At 39.0% G+C, this 18,726-nt stretch overlaps 1 protein-coding gene and 1 long non-coding RNA gene across 2 annotated transcripts in view; one reads left to right on the top strand and one right to left on the bottom strand.

Annotated features, from left to right (window-relative positions):
* kmt2a (lysine (K)-specific methyltransferase 2A) overlaps window positions 1–18,726 on the bottom strand; it is a 132,111-nt gene that overhangs the window by 52,339 nt on the left and 61,046 nt on the right. Inside the window, 5 exon segments of the mRNA XM_057839548.1 lie at window positions 1,341–1,487; window positions 6,485–6,721; window positions 7,286–7,359; window positions 16,500–17,176; window positions 17,584–17,812. Of these exon segments, the coding sequence (XP_057695531.1) occupies window positions 1,341–1,487; window positions 6,485–6,721; window positions 7,286–7,359; window positions 16,500–17,176; window positions 17,584–17,812 (1,364 nt within the window).
* The window catches only part of LOC130917822 (uncharacterized), a 29,155-nt gene continuing 13,927 nt past the window's right edge, over window positions 3,499–18,726 (top strand). The window contains exons 1-3 of the long non-coding RNA XR_009063520.1: window positions 3,499–3,623; window positions 6,512–6,545; window positions 6,636–6,759. This is a non-coding gene — a long non-coding RNA (uncharacterized LOC130917822). The remainder of the gene's footprint in view (window positions 3,624–6,511; window positions 6,546–6,635; window positions 6,760–18,726) is intronic.

The following is an 18,726-nucleotide window of genomic DNA, read 5'->3' as shown; positions in this document are numbered from 1 at the left end:
TTGCAGAATACATTTCAAGAGATGTAAAACAAACCTTTGCTAAGATTGCACTATAAAAAGAGCATTAAATTCAAATATAAAATAAAATTCTCGAGAGTTTCGTCAAACTATGCAGAATTGCACTTTCATTGAAAAATAAAGTACCTGAGCTTCGCCTCAAACGCTATTTAAAAAAAATCCAAAAATGAGGATCTAAGTAAAACAAGAGAACAATTGGCTAACTTGGCACAGCAAAGGTCTGCTAGCTTAAATGCTATAAAATGCTAACATTTTTTTAACAATGCTTGCAACAAATCATTCAAACACATATTCCCACAAAAAATGGTTAAATATGCCTATAAACTAAATTACGAATGCACAAAAAACATTAGCGCAAACAAAAACTTACCGTATGTTGGTCTTAACAGGGAGGAGCTGGATTCAGCCATGTTAAATGAGTTATGTCACATTCACTGTTGACACTAGAGGGCAGTGTAACCACCCAACTCGATAAAACTAAATGCAAACACTTCCAAAACAAACCATTACAACGCCATTAAACGAATCCTCCATGCAGCAAAATTTGATTCGAAGCTTTTTTCTAATCGAATTACGAGTTTATCGATTAATCGTTGTAGCACTAATCATAATCATAACTGTTTCAAATAGTAAAGTTAACTAAGGCAGCTTTAACAATCACAATACTACAAAGAATATCAGTGGCAACTACTTTTAAAGGAACTGTCCATGATCTGTTGTGTTCAGACATATTTTTGGCAAGTTTTTTATGACCGTGAAGTTCCCGTTTTCGGGAGCATGATTTATCTGCAGCAGTTTGACACGCCTGTGGCCTGGCCAGGAGCTTTCAAGCTGCACTCTGCACATCATGTACCAGAGACATGCTCATAGTATAGAGATAGAATTGGAAGCCAATCAGAGTAATACATAATTTAACACCCTTTACGCGGAGATTTGTTCCAAACAACACTGAGCTTAAAAAGAATCAATTTGCCAAGCAATAAGAAGATCAATCATATTTGTTTTGCTCTCAACTTGAACTAATAGAACAAAACAATATAACAAGGAATTTTAACTTCCTTGTGTAAATCAAATGTGCATACATGAACATAATGTAGCAACTGAATTCTAATGACAACCATGTGAGGCAGCATGTGCAGATTTGAGTTAAATAATACAATCAGGGCATGAATTCATAAAGCTGATTAATGGCCGTCTGCATGCAAAGCCAGGAAGCGTCTCTCAAGGGAAGAGTCCATAGCCTTTTTTAAATACTCTCATCCTAGATTGAGATTCTTTTGTGCCCGGCCCCAAAAATGATCTGAACTATCTGAATGGCTCACTTTAGCTTTCTGGTGCTGGCGCCCGCAGGCCTGGCAGAAGCGGCATCGGCGACAACACCAGTTTTCAAACTGCTCCTGGAGAGGACGCTCAGACTCCCCCAGGCAAAAGAGATGGAACGGTTCGCAGCAAACCTGGCAGAAAACAAACTGGAGAGACAGAAAAGAACCAACACGTTTAGTTTTAATGCTCCAAAACCTTATTGTCGATTCCCATCTCAAAATTGACAGGAATATGGGAACTAACTTTATTGAGAATTTTATGACATGAAGCAGGTGGATGATTCTCATGACACTATTCTAAATCAATGTCTTTGAAGATTTTGGGATATAGTCATGACAACCTGAAATACTTCTATTTTTAGTTAAAAGATGATTATGGTCCAAAATAATTTTTTTTTTTTTTTTTTTTGCTGATTTTAGAGTCATAAATTCATGACTGCAATGCGTCTATCAATGTACTTCATAAAAAATATAGATTTGTTTAAAACTACAGGTAGTTCCCGGGTTACGATGGACCTGACTTACGTGATTCCGACTTTACGACGCCTGCGTTTCGTCGCTTTTTTTTTATGTTGACTTTTGTTTTGCGATGCATGCTTTTATTTAGGTAGTTTTTCCGCACGCGAGAGCATTAACACACCCGGCCACCCTACACACTGCAGTCACAGCACACGCACACATGAGAAATCGGCCAAGTGAAGAGGTGACAGCCTGCGCGCATATTTGTTGCTTGTGAAGCATCCAGAGGCGACGGCTGTATATCACCCCTTTTGTACTGTTTATTGTGCGTTTGCATTTGTGGTCGAATACTTTGGGCGAGTTTATGTGATTGTTTTTGATGATGTGCGGATGCTAACTGATATATGCTTATCATTTTTATTGCTGTGTTAGCAGCTACTTGTAAAAACAAATTCTAATTGCTGGTGGTGAAGATGAGACAGATTTAATTTTATTTTATTTTGGTTTCATTCAGCAAGGGTTGATGTGATGAGCAGCTGAATAAAGTCAACAAACCACACGGATTTCTGACATCGTCATTTCGGAGCGTAGCTCACTGTCTAGCTAGGACTTAGCTCCAACGTCTTGGTGAGGACAGTACAATGATGTATAATTAGGGTTGGGCATCGTGTGAATTTCACTTTCGTGTGAAGTGCACTTTCACAAAGATGTTTATTTTTCAAAAGCTCATGGGGAAAATATCTACACATATTCTTTTGCCTATGTTTTAGAGTGTCTTATGCGGCATTTATTGTATTGGATCGTTTGTTTTAGGTGGTAATGGGCTGACTTTGTCCCTTGATCTTAAATTGAGTACTTTTTAAGTTTGATTTCTTTCTAAACCAGACACGTCCAAAGTCCGGCCCGGGGGCCAAATGCGGCCCGTGGTCAAATTTCATCCGGCCCCCGTCCTCTGTCATAAAATCAATAACGTCTGGCCCGCACACAGACTTAATAAATTGGTCAGCAGTACTGCTACCAGCATATGAAGTAGCTTACATACAAATGCTGCTCCTGATTTACCCACTAAAAGGCAGCAGCACTCTAAACAATTTTCCGTGTGACCCTTTACTCCCAATTTTCTAAAATCGCGACAATCAACAAAAAAAAGAAAGTTGACTGGGACTGCCGACGCTTCAAGGATAGGTGGAAATTGGACTATTTCTTCACTAAAATTCTTCACAACTGTGTCTCATTTGCAAAGAGACAGTCGCTGTTTTTAAAGAGTTCAATGTGAGGCGATATTACCAAACAAGACACGCTGACATGTACGACTAGATTACAGGGATGATACGTAGCGAGAAATTTAAGCAACTTGAAGCTAGTTCAATTTTACAGCAGCAGTATTTCACAAGAGCCAGAGAGCCGAAAGAGAACGCCACAAAGAGTAGTTGCGAGACAGTTGAAATAATAATAAAAAAATAATAATAAAGCAAATGTGACACACAGAATGGCTTGCTAAAATTTGCTTAAATATATTGTTCTTCGTAAAGGACGTCAGCAAAGGTCGGGCCCCCACATTTTTACCACAGCAAATCTGGCCCCCTTTGCAAAAAGTTTGGACACCCCTGTTCTAAACTGATGTATTGTTCATCTGTCCACAAGATGTCACTATTGTAACTCCAGACTGTTTTTCTTTGGTTTTGCTGTGTGCGTTTGGCTTCCCCTAATGGTGACTTACTGGAAGCAGCAGGCATAAAGGGCTTATAACTTTAGTTCGTGTACAGACGCTACACACCTCCTCTGCTCTACACATCGTTGGGAACCCTTGATAAAACAAGATGTGTAAGTTTGCACGTTCAGACAGAGGGTCTGATATCTTGTCGGTGTTTTTATTCTGTTAATTTTTTTGTCATTTATGTGAAGCTAAGTAACACGTTTTTGTGCTAAGCTAAATTAGCCACATAATTTGATTTGCTCATAACGGAGCTAATCTTCATGTGGCTTTTCCTACGTTGTGGCGGCAGCTATTTTTTTGGTCGGCGGTCAGGGCATCGAAACTTGGAATCAGATTTAAAGATTCGAACTGTTCTGGGAGAACCGGAGTGTTAGTGCTAGATCCCCTCAATGCTCGATGCCTAACACTACGTATAATAGTGTTGTATCGGTCGTGAACGATTCGTTCTTTTTGAACGAATTGTTTGGGTGAACGAGACCGAACTAATCACCTTCTGCACTGATTCGTTCTATGAAGTTGGGGCTTGCCTTGTTATCTGCGTGGGAGGGCGTTGAGCAAGCGGCAGCGTTTACTGACATAGCACACGACCAATCAGACGCTAGCCTCATCGCGGGCAGGGGAGGGAGCGGAAACAGAATCAGGGCGTCTGTCACTCACTTCCACATGTGGCCAATAAGCAGCCAGCGTGCAGGCAGGGGGCAAGACTGAGTTATGTCACTTCCCGTTCACTGACTCTCCGTCCTACCGAGAATGCTTAGATGATTCGTTCTGCTAAACGGCTACGCTAATTTATAGTGCGCCTACACCGGCAGTCACGCAGCAGCGCTGCGGCAGTGAACAAGCTAAGGACTGAAAGGAAAGGGCTTTATCACATATTCTTTGATGTTGAGCCTATCATATGCTACTCAAATGCACAAAAATCACCACATAAACACAGTGAGCAAAGTTTACTGTGCTTTTATCAACAGACTCGAGACTACATATGACGACATTGTATCCACTTTACAGTACGTTAAAACTTTCGCCAGTAGCTACAAGGCCATAAGGCTGAGCTATGGAGACGTCGCCGGGGCGGGCGAGAAAGCTGTCAAGAGACTCTAGTTGGACTTCATGGCAGCGAAATTTATCTAATCTGTGCCCATGGAAAATGACTATTTAGTATGATCACAATAATACTGATTTGCTATGAAACGGTAGTTTCATGACATATTTTTGCGAGAGTTTTTTTTTTTTTCGTGTCACAGCTTGTCGGGTCGGGGTGCAAATTAATTAACGTTGAGTCCATCAGTCCATCCTGTGCGACTAAAGCGTCCAAAAATTAAACGCGGGGACGTAGGATGTGTATGTCTCCATTTTCTTAACATACCAATGAGAGTGGAATGGTTACATTGTAAAGAGCAAACGATTCTTTTTTCGTCAGCATTTGGCGATCTGAGATCGGGAGGGGATGACTGCGTGGAGTTGATGGGATTATTTATATATTAATACCAGTGCAAAAATGACATTTCAACACGATTTTTAGGTAATATTTTTTCGATTGTTGTTTTATTTATTTATTTTCGTGTCAGAGAAGCCAAATAATAATAATAATAATAATAAATTTTATTTATAACGCTGATTTAATATTTATTAATATACATTATAAATTGATTATTTATTAATATTTTTTATATTTTCTTATTTGTGTGCAATAAATCTCACTCAACCGGAAAAAATAGCCGAAAACAGTTTATTTAAATTCCACATTTATTTGTTCTTCAGCCAAAATGATTTGGTGGTATATCAAATAGCTTTCACGAGCAGCCAGCTCACGTAAACACGCGTTTAAGCTACGAATACGGAAGGGAGCGTACACGCAATTTAGCGTGATTGAAAAAGTTTGTGCTTAAAAAAAAGGGGATATGTTTAACCGTTTCCCTATATCAAAGTGAAGCAAGCACAAGCCATGGCTTTGATCCCATAGAAATATGATAGACGCGGAAATTCTCATTGCTACAGCGGCTGGGGAGACCCGGGCGCCTACAGAGACGAGGCAGTGAAAAAAAAAAACAGAAAAACACAGTCTGTCACTCACTTCTGAATTTACGAAGAGAGCGGCCAATGAAAAGCCTGTGTACTGTGCAAGAGGGGGAGGGACCAAGCCTTCCTGTTCAGTTATACATGCTAAGCGGTCTTTTGGTGATTCGTTTGGCAACGTCACTTCCCGTTCACTGACCGAACGATTCATTTGGGCGGTTGTGGATGGGGGGGATGAGGAGGGCGAACGATTCGTTGAACGATTTGTTTGAACGAATCTTTTTACTGAACGAACCGGAATTGATTCGTTTCCTCAGGTGAACGACTTTTCCCGTCACTAACGTATAATACATGTTTTGGGATAGTTTTTTTACGTAGTTAATTCCGATTTACGCCGAAATCCAGATTACATCGCCAGCGCAGGAACGGAACTCGTTCGTAAACCTGGGACTACCTGTATATAATTTAGCACATTATGATAAACTATAATGGTTTCGTACTTTGAATTAAAAAACATTTAAGGAAAATCTAACATCCAAGCATGCAGCTTTCATGACTGTTTCTTTGTGTTCATGGGCCCGTCATAATCACATAGTTTTTAAAAATAGAGTATTCTGACCCATTATGCACCACATAGAAGGCAAGACGAAAGATGGCTACAAGGCAAGATTGTTTGGTTTTTTATGATATAGTTAATAGTTATGTTTACATACCGTCTTCCTACTTCCCTGCCATAGGTGATCTTTACCACAGTGTGTAACATTACACTAATCAATTAGATATTTTACTGTAAATAAAAAAATTAGGGAGCTCAAACTGTTGAGGAAAAAATGACTGAGTCATCATAGCAGTCTGCTTTTTCAAAGCTAGCTTTGGTAAATGTCCTTTATTACCGTGAAGCATAGCTTTCATGGGAATCAGCCAAATGTATTCTGTTAATTAATTTCTTTACCTCAACATTTCCACTGCTCGCACATAGGAAGCAGAGCACTCTGGGTGTGACAGGCACAGAGGTAAGCAGGCTGAGGCCACCCGCCTCCCACACCTTCTCCACATCATGGTCCCTCCTAAAATCCACTCTGATTCGATGCACTCCGTCGCAGGGCGCCGTGGGCTTCACCTGGCCCCTAGTCGAGGGAGTGCCCAGCCAGTTTAAAGTACAGCTGCTGGGGGGTTTAGTGGTCAGCATCTTCTCGTGACCATCATGAAGAAACGAAAGATTAAAAGGTACAGTGAGTATTTTGCTTTCCACACAAAGCCTTACATGTAAAGGGTTCAAGCTGTATAAAAAGAAGCAATTTATTAACAAATCGCCACCGTTCATCATAAATAGCTTCCATAATTAAAAACATGGATCCAAACCAAACATCTTGCAAGCCAAAAAGGGAATGAATTTCATTTTGCACCCAAGCAATGTGGTCCCAAAATGAGCATTTATTAGAATTGAGCAAAATACATGGACTCCTTCCACTTTTTAGTCTGAAAAACTGCTTGCAATCATACCTTAAGCGGCCCTTACACGCACAAATATTTTCATCAATAGTATTGATCTCAATATTATTGTCAGTTTGACATTTTCCCTAAACCCTCAAAATGCCGATGAGGTATCGCAAACATGCAAATATTTTGACTACACAAAAATATATATCGCAATGAAAGTTGATGTCAACACTACTGATAAAATAGTTTGTGTGTATGGGCCGCTTCATCAACTACTATAATTGTAATTAGACAAAAGTCCATGCTTCGTTACCTTGTCTTTTGGTTTTTGTTTTGGAGATGGCAGAACTGACCGAGAAGTTGGCTTCTTCGGCTGCTTTGGGTCAGCTAATGGGGAGAGAGGGAGGATGAGAGAGTCAGTCGTATGAATTTTATATCCCTTTACCAAAGATCTAGTTTAGGCCTGCACAATATATTGCTTAAACATCGCCATCGCAATGGGTGTATGTGCCATAGTCCCATCGCAGGACGTGCAATTGTTGTTTTTTTTTTCATGTAAACCTTTGTTTTTCTTCATAAAAGCAGCAAATGCGCACAGACATGGCTTCCTGGATCCCTTTTTTATAAAATCTTCATCATTCACAGATAAACCCCCTTCGCCTGGATTAAACGGTATTATATGAATAATAGGATGTCCCGATCGCATATTTTTGCATCCGAGTTACCTGATTTTGAGTCCCGATCTGATACCGAACCGCTGCCGAGGACAGCCTCTCACTTACACGATGAATGAGTTTCCACAGCACACTTTAGACGGTGTACCAAGCTTAAAGATGATTAACACATTTGCAGCTATGATCGTAGAGCTACCGAGGCGTCTCTAGCCAGATCAAAGCTACAAACCTGCCAATCATCGAAGTACCAAACGCCAGCTGTACTGGTGACCAACAAAAACAGTTTGGTCGCACTGCTTAGCAGGAGGGAGGGTGAGAGGCTGTACGAGCATGAAGCAGGAAAAAAAAAAATCTTTTTTTTTTTTTTTTTTTTTTTTTTAAATCGAAAATCCAATTCTTTTCACCCAATTCCGATTCTGAAAAATTGTGCGATTGGCCTGATATCCGATCCTGTGATGGGATAGGGACATCTCTAATGAATACAATGTGGTCACAGTAATCCACAAAAGTCTTCCCAAACAGAGCTATTCAAGTCATCTGGTGAAAATTCTTATAGTTTGAATATCGCAGTATATATTAGGGATGTGACAAAATATCGAAATGGTGTTATATCGTGATACTTTGTATCCCAAAAGGTTATCGATATGCTCCTGCCAAAAATCGAGATATCGTTTTAAAAAGGTAATGTAATGTAAACTTGTGCATTTATTGAAGATTTAACCACAGCCATCTCCCTAGTGCCTTTGCCTGACATGCAGCCCCATATCATCAAGGACTGAGGGAATTTTGATGTCTTCTTCAGGCAATCATCTTGTAATCATCTGTAAATATCACTAGAACGGCACCAAACAAAAGTCCCAGCATCATCACCTTGTCTAGAGTCTGCATTGGACAAGGTGTCAAGAGTCAAAAATCTGCATTGGATAAGGTGATGATGCCGGAACTTTTGTTTGGTGCTGTTCCAGTGAGACCTTAAATGGCCCAAAATTATCTAATCGCCTGCAATTGACTGCCACTGACAGCCACAGACGTTCAATCCGTTTGAAGTGGGAGGGCCACCCTCCCAGTTCAAATGGATTGGACGTCTACTAGTGATAAACTAATTCCAATTCATACTAGAATTTTGTTTTTCTGTTAATTAGTTGTTTGTAGAATATCCTAGAATGATTTCCTGACCAATGTATCGATAATCGTTGTGTTGTCATATCGTCAGATCTTGGTCTCACACAAAAATACACAAGATGATCTTGGCCTCACACAAAAATACACACGGTCCCAGTGATTTGGTCAGATGAGACCAAGATTGAGCTTTTTGGCAACAAACACTCTAAGTGGGTCTGGCGTGCCACGAAAGATGCGCATGCTGAAAAGCACCTAATACCCACAGTGAAGTATGGGGGTGGGTCAATGATGCTGTGGGGCTGTTTCGCTTCCAAAGGCCCTGGGAACCTTGTTAGGGTGCATGGCATCATGAATGCTTTGAAATACCAGGACATTTGAAATCAAAATCTGTTGCCCTCTGCCCGAAAGCTGAAGATGGGTCGTCACTGGGTCTTTCAGCAAGACAATGACCCTAAACATATGGCCAAATCTACGCAGAAATGGTTCACCAGACACAAAATCAAGCTCCTCCCATGGCCATCTCAGTCCAACAGACCTTGTTTTGTTGGCAAAAGGGGGTTGTACAAAGTATTAACACCAGGGGTGCTAATAATTGTGACACACATTATTTGATGTCAAATAATTTTTACTTTATGTGGGATTTTTTCCCCACTGAATGAATGCATTTGTATTGAAGGTTGGATTTTTCTTTTTTTTCCCATTAAGGTCCCATATTATTTGAATTTTAAAAAATTATTAGAAGCTAAAAAACTCATCTTTTTTAGGGGTGCCAATAATTATGGAGGGCACTGTAGCAAATCCCCAAAAGTCTCAATGTCAGTTTTTTCCAATATCATTCAGTCCTGATCTAGTTATTATTGCTTTCCCATTGTCAAAAGCAGGTACCACCACAAGGTAAAATTTACAGTATCTGGCGTGGCTGCTTAAATCAGGCTTTTCCATTCCGTAAGTTTAACATAAACTGCTCATCACTCTTTGGTTGAGCACATTTATCATCACCGCAACTTTGAGATATTTAGGGATGAAACAATTTATCTCATAACCTAACTCAAGTTATTCACATTCAATTGCCCATGAAACGTAAGGACTAGAGTTGGGAATCTTTGGGCACCTAACGATTCGATTACAATTACGATTCAGAGGCTCCGATTCGATTATAAAATGATTATTGATGCACCCCCCCTCCTTTTTATTTTTATTTTTTATGTTTTGTACATTAGTTCCAAAATTGTTTAAAAAATACTCTCAGTCTAAACCAAACTACTATTTCAGTATCAAGTTAACATATAGCAGTAAACAAATACAGTGGTACCTCTACATACGATCACTTCGACACACGATCTTTTCGACATCCGACGTAAAATTTGAGCCGCCATTTGTTTCTACATCCGACGAGTTGCTCGAAATACGACGACATGACAGCACTGCAAACGAACCCACGGTGGATTTTCTAATGTGAGAAATCAACACAGTTTTCAAAAAAAGTTGATACAGTTGGAGAAACAAGGAAAAAAGTGATGCTTACCTTTGAAATGAAAATGCAAGTTATAGAAAAATATGAGCTTGGGGTGCGCGTCCCTGAACTGGCTCAACAATACAGCTCCATGGTCCTCTTATGACCACCGTTCGCCACTATTTATAAGTTAAGGTGACAATTATTATTGTGGTAACATTGCCAAGGAAATCGCCAGCTTTGTCACGTTTTTATCATTTATTTAAGAACTTATCCAACACAAAACGCTCATTGTCTTAAGCAGTTGACTGCTCTCAGGAAAACGAAAGTATTATCTCTACCGCACCGACCTATCTCACTGGAGACGTCACCTTCGTGGTGCGTTCAGGGACAGTAAAAAGTGTCCGCCATATTAGAATCCGATTCGTTACATTATTTTCAGGAATAATTATTAATTCTTCTTCTTCTTCTTATATTATTCTGAATTATTTATTTATAACTTATTTGTTTTTCTATGTTTAATTGCCATTTGTAACAGTGCCAGCAGTATTTATTAAGAATTTAGTGTATGTTTTTAGGCTTTGGAACGAATTAATGGAATTATAATGTATTCCTATGGGAAAATCCTGCTCGACATACGACCATTTCGACTTACAAACAAGGTCCTGGAACGAATTAAATTCGTATGTAGAGGTACCACTGTATACAAAAATAACAGTAAATAAAAAACTCCAGTCCCCATTCTGTATCAGCAGCTTTAAACTACATTCAATTAATTTAATAGTGTGAATCAACCGTTAAAGTTGTTAAAATTGCTCCCGTTATTCCATAATTTCCCTTTTGTCTACTTTCGACATGTGAAAGTTTTAAAACTATTTTAAAGATAGATTCAAGTCAATATTTTACCGATTTAGGAGTATTTTAGATAAAAAGTTCATTAGGTTTGCTTGGAAGGTTCGCTACAACAGCCTTGCAGGGAAGTGTACTGCTTTAAGATGGCGGCCGTTTACTAACGACCGCATCTAGCTTTTTGTAGATGTGCTGCTAAGGCTACCGAATCTATAATGCATCTAGTCCTATATAAATGATATCTACCGTAACATTATGTGGATGTACTTTGTAGCAGCTTTTCAGCAGCAGTCAGGTATGTTGTTATGTTTTTTTTATCTCGTGGCATGAGTTGAGCTAGAGCCGTGAGTTGAGCATTGGCATTACCCGAGGGGCCGGGTAATGATGTTTAGCTACTCTCGCTCCGTTCCTCATTCCGAAGACCGCGCAGCGCGCTGAGTGTGTTGTACTTCCGCTTTACTTGGCATATTTCAATAATCGGAATTTGGATGTTTATGAATCGTTCTCGAATCTTCCACGGCCGAATCGCGAATAATCTAAGAATCGGAAATTTTGCACACCTCTAGTAAGGACAATGACAGTCCCACTTTCTCACCTCTTTTTCTCTCTTGCACACACACACAGTTGGATCTGCATAGTTATTTTGTCATAGCGCCCATCTTCACGATCATATTAGATTCCACTTGTAGTTATTTTAGTTGTATATAGAGTGTATCACAAAAGTGAGTACACCCCTCGCATTTCTGCAGATATTTAAGTATACGTTTTCATGGGACAACACTGACAAAATGACACTTTGACACTATGAAAAGTAGTCTGTGTGCAGCTTATATAATAAACTTAATATATTTTCTAGGGCTGTCAAAATTATCGCGTTAACGGGCGTTAATTAATTTTTTAAATTAATCACGTTAAAATATTTGACGCAATTAACGCACTTGCCCAGCTCAGACAGATTTAAATGACAGTAGTAGGGCTGCAGCTATCGAATATTTTAGTAATCGAGTAATCGACTGAAAATTCTATCGATTAATCGAGTAATCGGATAAAACAAATATATTTTTAGGTGAAGAGCAATTATAAATATACATGAGAAAACAAGACATTTCATCTAATCTTGAACCATTTTCAGTCAATCAATGTCTTTATTTTCGATGTATATTGTTGAAAACAGCCAACAATTGCATCTCAGATGTAGCTAGAATTTAAAAAAAAAAAAAAAAAACTAATTCACTGCTTTCACTCAAAAAACTTTTAGATCTTTTTTTTTTTTTTAATTATATATATATATATATATATAGATATATATATATATAGATATATATATATATATAGATATATATATATATTACCTAAAAATGCCGTTACGCTTGATAACACACATCACTTAAAAGTTTGGATTTTTTCCCACGTGTTTCAATTGAATTTCTCTTTGTGTCAAGCCATTTTTAAGTTCTAGTTAAGTTTTAAGTTAGTCTAAACTGTAAGTCCTGATAGAATTTTGAGTTTTTGCAGTGTTCAAAATAAATGTATGATACAGGCTGTACTGGAGCACATTAGGGACCAGTGCTACTTGGTGTTTTATCCAGCAATGACTACTGAGCTAAAATTGATAGTTAGCATGATAAAGTTTTTATTTTACACCCTCATCACTCCACAATGCTATGTTATGTTAAAGCCTGTATGTAAGACACGTAAGCCACGCATCGACAGTGGTCATAATTAATTGAAACCTAGCCCTCCGCAGGGCTAACTTTACGTGAGCTAGTAGCGACAGTAACGTTAATCTTATTTATTAGCGCTTAGCGCTCTTTACTAGCGCTTAGCGCTGTACTGCTTTAAGATGGCGGCTGTTTAATAACGCTGCCCAGACGCGGCCGAGTCTGTCAATGCGCATCTAGTTCAACATACATGTGATCTTTATGAGACGCATCAGATGCTAGCTGTTACCAACGTAGCATCGTGCGGGCTAGTATTTGGCAACGTCGGCGTCGTTTGTGGCGGCTGTCAGCTGCAGTAAGTTTTTTTTTTTTTTTTCCTTCTTCCTCTCCGCACGTGACAGCGCGTTGTCCCGCATTAAAAGTAGTCCGAGCAAAACGTGATGCTTAGAGTTGTCAAAATAAACGATTACTCGAGGTGAAAAAATTACTCGGATCAGTTTTTAAACTCGAGTTACTCGAGTTGCTCGAGTACTCGTTTCAGCTCTAGACAGTAGAGTGAAAGGCCCGCTTGTTAATTGTGTTTTGCGGAGTTTTGCTGCCCTCTGCTGGCGCTTGGGTGCGACTGATTTTATAGTGTAAGTAATTATTGTCATCAACAATGGCGGGCTACTAGTTTATTTTTTGATTGAAAATTTTACAAATTTTATTAAAACGAAAACATTAAGAGGGGTTTTAATATAAAATTTCTATAACTTGTACTAACATTTCATCATAAAGAACTACAATTCTTTCTATCCATGGGTCACTTTAACAGAATGATAATAATGTTAATGCCATCTTGTTGATTTATTGTTAATATAAACAAATACAGTCCTTATGTACCGCATGTTGAATATACAGTGGGGAGAACAAGTATTTGATACACTGCCAATATTGGCAGTGTATCAAATACTTGTTCTCCCCACTGTATATATCCATCTTTCGTCTTATCTTTCCATTCCAACAATAATTTACAGAAAAATATGGCATGTTATATAGATGGTTTGAATTGCGATTAATTGCGATTAATTACGATTAATTAATTTTTAAGCTGTAATTAACTCGATTAAAAATTTTGATCGTTTGACAGCCCTAATATTTTCCCCTCAAAATAATACAAAATATAGCCATTAATATCCAAACCACTGGCAACAAAAGTGAGTACACCATATTGGAACTACGTACATCCCTAAATGTCCAAATTGAGTACTGCTTGTCATTTTCCCTCCAAAATGTCATGTGACCCGTTACAGGAGTGCTGTCAGCATTGCTGCAGAGATTGAAGAAGTGGGGAGTCAGACTGTTAGTGGTCAGACCATACGCCATATACACTGCAAAGTTTGAAAAAAACACTCGTTAATTTTATTTTGAATTCACATTTAGAGCTCTTTTGAAAGTGCAATCTTAGCAAGCCTTTGATTTACATTTCCTAAAATTGATTCTGCAACGCATTAAATGTTCCTAATCCGATTACTCGATTATTTGAACGAAATTCTTAAATATTCAATAGCTGCAGCCCTAATTACGAGTACATCATTTATAGAAGATCAGAATCATGTTTTCTGAGATTTTTTTCTTGAAGGGCTACAGATCAACAAACTAAGATGTACAAGGATATTGTCTTAAGAAACCAAAAATTTTTTGTTTTGTCCTACGCAACCTTTTCAGAAGACCCAAATCAGGTGGAAAAAGATTGTTTTTAATTAAGAAATTAATGGATACAAATCAACAAAAAAACTCAAGATGCACAAGGATACTATCCAAAGAAACAAAATACCATAATTTTCGCACTCTCAGGCGCACCTGACTATAAGCCGCCACCCACCAAATTTGGCACGAAAGCTGCATTTTTTCATAGATAAGCCGCACTGGACTATAAGCCGCAGCTGTCCTCAGTGTATTATGGGATATTTACACCAAAAGATATTAACCGGTAACACTATTTGACAGTGGAATCATATGACTGTCGTAAGACCAAATGAACCACCATGAAGCTTTGAACCAATTGGCTGCAAAGCTTTATTACTTCAAGACGCTTCATATGGCCATCACTGCTCCCTTGGGGTAGACAGTCAACCTCTGCTGCCATCTGCTGTCAACACTGTTGTTGTCCAACATGCCTCCTAGCATGCATTGCAGCGCTATAGATGTAAATAACAATCAAATTCATGTTCTGTGGTAATTATTTTTTCTGTTACTACACCACTTGTTTCATTAACTGCTAGTTACAATATAGTATTTGGTAACACTTCATTTGACAGTGGTGCCATAAGACTGTCATTTAGACAATCATAATTATGACATGAAAATGTCCTGAGCATTAATGAATGCTTATAACAGACGTCATTTAGTGTTATCCGGCAGATTATTTCACTTTTGAATGGATGTAAAAGATCCAAGCTGGACATAAATGGGGTTAGTGACATAATTTGCTGGATGACACTTAATGACACAAGCATTCAGTAATGACCATGATAGTGTCATGTCATAATTATGACAGTCTTATGACGCCGCTGTCAAATGAAGTGTTACCTATTAACCCAAATAAATCAACAAATAAGCCGCACTGGACTATAAGCCGCATGATTTAAAATGGAGGAAAAAAGTAGCGGCTTATAGTCCGAAAATTACAGGTATATGTTTTAAATAAATTATTAAAAATAAATTGCCCAGGTATCGTATCGGTACTCAGTAGAGGTGTGCAAAATTTCCGAATCTTAGATTATTTGCGATTCGGCCGTGGAAGATTCGAGAACGATTCACAAACATCCAAATTCTGATTATTAAGGTAAGCGGAAATAAAACACAGTCAGCGCGGTCTTCAGGACGCAATGAGGAACGGACCGAGAGTAAATATCATGTTCCAACTCATGCCGCTACATAAGAAAAAAACAATAATACCAGACTGCGGCCGTCAACCGCTACAAACAGCGCCCAGTTGCTAGTTGCTACAAACATACGGCAACATACGGCTATGGTAGATATCACATATATCTAAAACTAGATGTGAAATGACAGACGATGGCCGTGTTAGATCATATACTAAGAACTAGATGCGAAATGACAGACTTTCCCGCGCTAGTAAACAGGCGCCATTTTAAAGCAGTAGACTTCTCTGGAAGGCTCTGTTGTAGCAAACCTAATTATTTTTTATCTAAAAAAACAACAACAACAAATCGGCAAAATCTTGATTTGAATCTATCTTTAAATGATGAAACGGTTTTACAACTTTCATGTCGAAAGTAGACAGAAGGGAAATTATGGAATAACGGTAGCAATTTTAACAACTTCAACGGTTGATTCACAACATTAAATTAATTGAATGTAGTTTAAAGCTGCCAATACAGAACGGGGACTTGAGTATTTTATTTACTGTTTTTAACGGTTAACTTGATACTGAAATAGTAGTTTGTTTAGGCTGAGAGGATTTTTGAGCAATTTTGGAACTAGTGTACAAAAAATTAAAAGTATATAATCGATTTATAATCGAATCGGAGCCTCTGAATCGTAATCGAATCGTTAGGTGCCCAAAGATTCCCACCTCTAGTACTCAGTATTGGCAGATTCTCAAAATCAGGTGACTTGAACTCATACTCGGGTACAAAAATATGTGATCGGGACAACTCTTATCATAAGGAGTAAGTTTTGTTTTGAAACGGAAACCAAACAATCTCAAAACAGATAAGTATGGTGCAGCGGAAAAGCTAAAAGTCATCGCCAGTCTCTTACTTGTATCTGACGTTGCTGCGGTTGAGCTCTGCTGTTGCGGTGATTGTTGCTGAGTCTTCCTCTTGGGCTCATTTAATGGAATCTTGGGTGAAGCATCTTTCTTTGCGGGTGTCTGACTGCTCACCAGCGCCTGCGGCTGTAGGGGAGAAGATGGTATAGACGGGGAAGGTGCTGGGGAATTTTGGGCTGAGGACGAGGAGGAGGAAGATGAGGGGGATGAGGACGATGATGAGCTGGAGGAGGAGGGTGATGAGGAGGAGGAAGACGACGAGGCTGGCTGTTGCGTTTTGTGTCCCTTCTTGCTAGAGATGCTGCTCGAAACAGAGAGCTGTTCCGGGAACTGGGCCTGCGTCGTGAACGCGCTGGTGGTTTGTGGGGATTCATCAGGGCAAGGAGAAGATGACGGGGCTGGAGAGGATGGTTGTGGTGATGACTGCTGTTTTGACTTCTCCTCTCCTGGATCAGGGGGAGCAATTTCACTCTTTTTGTGGGGAGCTTCCTCCTTTGGCGGTGCAGTGGGGAGTTTGGTGCCAGACTCCAAATTCTGTCCTTTAACTGGTATGAGGTCGTCTTTCTTCTCAGCTAACCTGTTCTTCTTCTTGTCTTTTTTAACTTTGCTTTGCTTCTGAAGAAACAACTTTGAGGGCATCCACTGCAGGTTCTGACACTTCCTCATCCTGGAGACAGAGACGAAAAAATGACTATTCATTCTTTGAACAATGCATCGAAAGATCACTTGTTGATTTGTTGGATGTAACGAGGGGTCATATTAGTTTTTCATGACTATGACAAGCTAAAAACGTGTCTTGGGTGACTGCAACATAACTACACGATGGCCAATGTTCGTCTGAGGAGCCAAAACGGGACAAAAATGCGACATGGTTTCTGTCTTATGTTCATAATGGATGACATTTGCTTTTCATCCAAAAGTCTAAGACAAAACTTAAAAGGGCTGGCTGCAAGGGATGCATCGCTACTGGGATTCTCAAATGTAAGCCCTTGTAAACTTGTTCCTACTCAAATGCGGGAAAATTGGTTATCAATGCTCCCTCAAAAATAACACTGATGTGGTACTAAGACTTACTTGCAGCACTGCTTTTTGATGTTTCGTCCCCCAAACTTGGGCTTGTCAAGACAGTTGGTACAGAGCCCGCAATCCTCAGGAACCTGACAGCCTGAACACTGGCCACAGCGTCGTGACCGCCGACCCTTTTTGGGAGGAGCTTCTTGAACAGCCTTTTGCCGTGTCTCCCGTGGCTTTATAGGTGGGGATTGAGGCTCAGCCTCCTCTGAGCCAGCTACTGATGACTTATCTGAAGACAGGGAAATTTTACATCTTTAGATGGAACACTTGAGAAGCAAACACGTTTAAATGTTCTTGGCTACAGGCTGACCGACTAATTGACACAAACCACCAAGCCAAAAAAGTAGTCACATTCTCAAAGGTCACTTTTTGTTCATCTGCCTTTTGCTTTCGCTCTATCCATTATCTTAAACATTTCATTAAATCAAGAGGTGTAATTTTTTTATTAGCTCTTAGATTCATTTTGGGAAAAAGTCAGATGATGCAAAATCTACTTAATTGCTATCAAACATAGCAGCGATATTTTATAGTCCAATGCAACCTTGAACCCTAAATTGCAGGGTCTGTTTGCACATACAGTGGTACCTTTACATTCAAATGTCTCTACAAACGGAATTTTCAGGTTAAGATATGCTTCAACGGGAAAATACTGCCTCTTGTTGTGAAAGACATTTCAGAATATGAGGTAATGAGTGGAGAACAAGAGGGGTTCTAAAAAAATTATTAAGAGCCAAAATATTTACTAGTTGGTAATGTATCAAATACTTATTTCATGCAGTTAAATACAAATTTATTATTTAGAAATTATACAATGTGATTTTTGGGATTTTTGTATTAGATTCCGTCCCTCACAGTTGAAGAGAACTTATGATACAAATTACAGACCTCTACATGGCTTGCAAGTGGGAAAACCAGCAAAATCGGCAGTGTATCAAATACTTGTTCTCCCCACTGTACCTCTACTGTATTTATTAGAGATGTCCCGATCGATCGGGTCCGATCACGTAATTTTCAAAGTATCGGAATCGGCAAAAAAATATCGGACATGCCTTTTTTAATATATAAATATATATATATATATATGTATATATATATTTTTTTTAATTAAATCGTTTTCTAATTGTATTTAACGTTGCAGACAAA

Source organism: Corythoichthys intestinalis, chromosome 6 (genome assembly GCF_030265065.1).
Source record: "Corythoichthys intestinalis isolate RoL2023-P3 chromosome 6, ASM3026506v1, whole genome shotgun sequence".
In the NCBI taxonomy this organism is placed as follows: domain Eukaryota; kingdom Metazoa; phylum Chordata; class Actinopteri; order Syngnathiformes; family Syngnathidae; genus Corythoichthys; species Corythoichthys intestinalis.
This window is presented reverse-complemented; position numbering and strand designations above follow the sequence as displayed.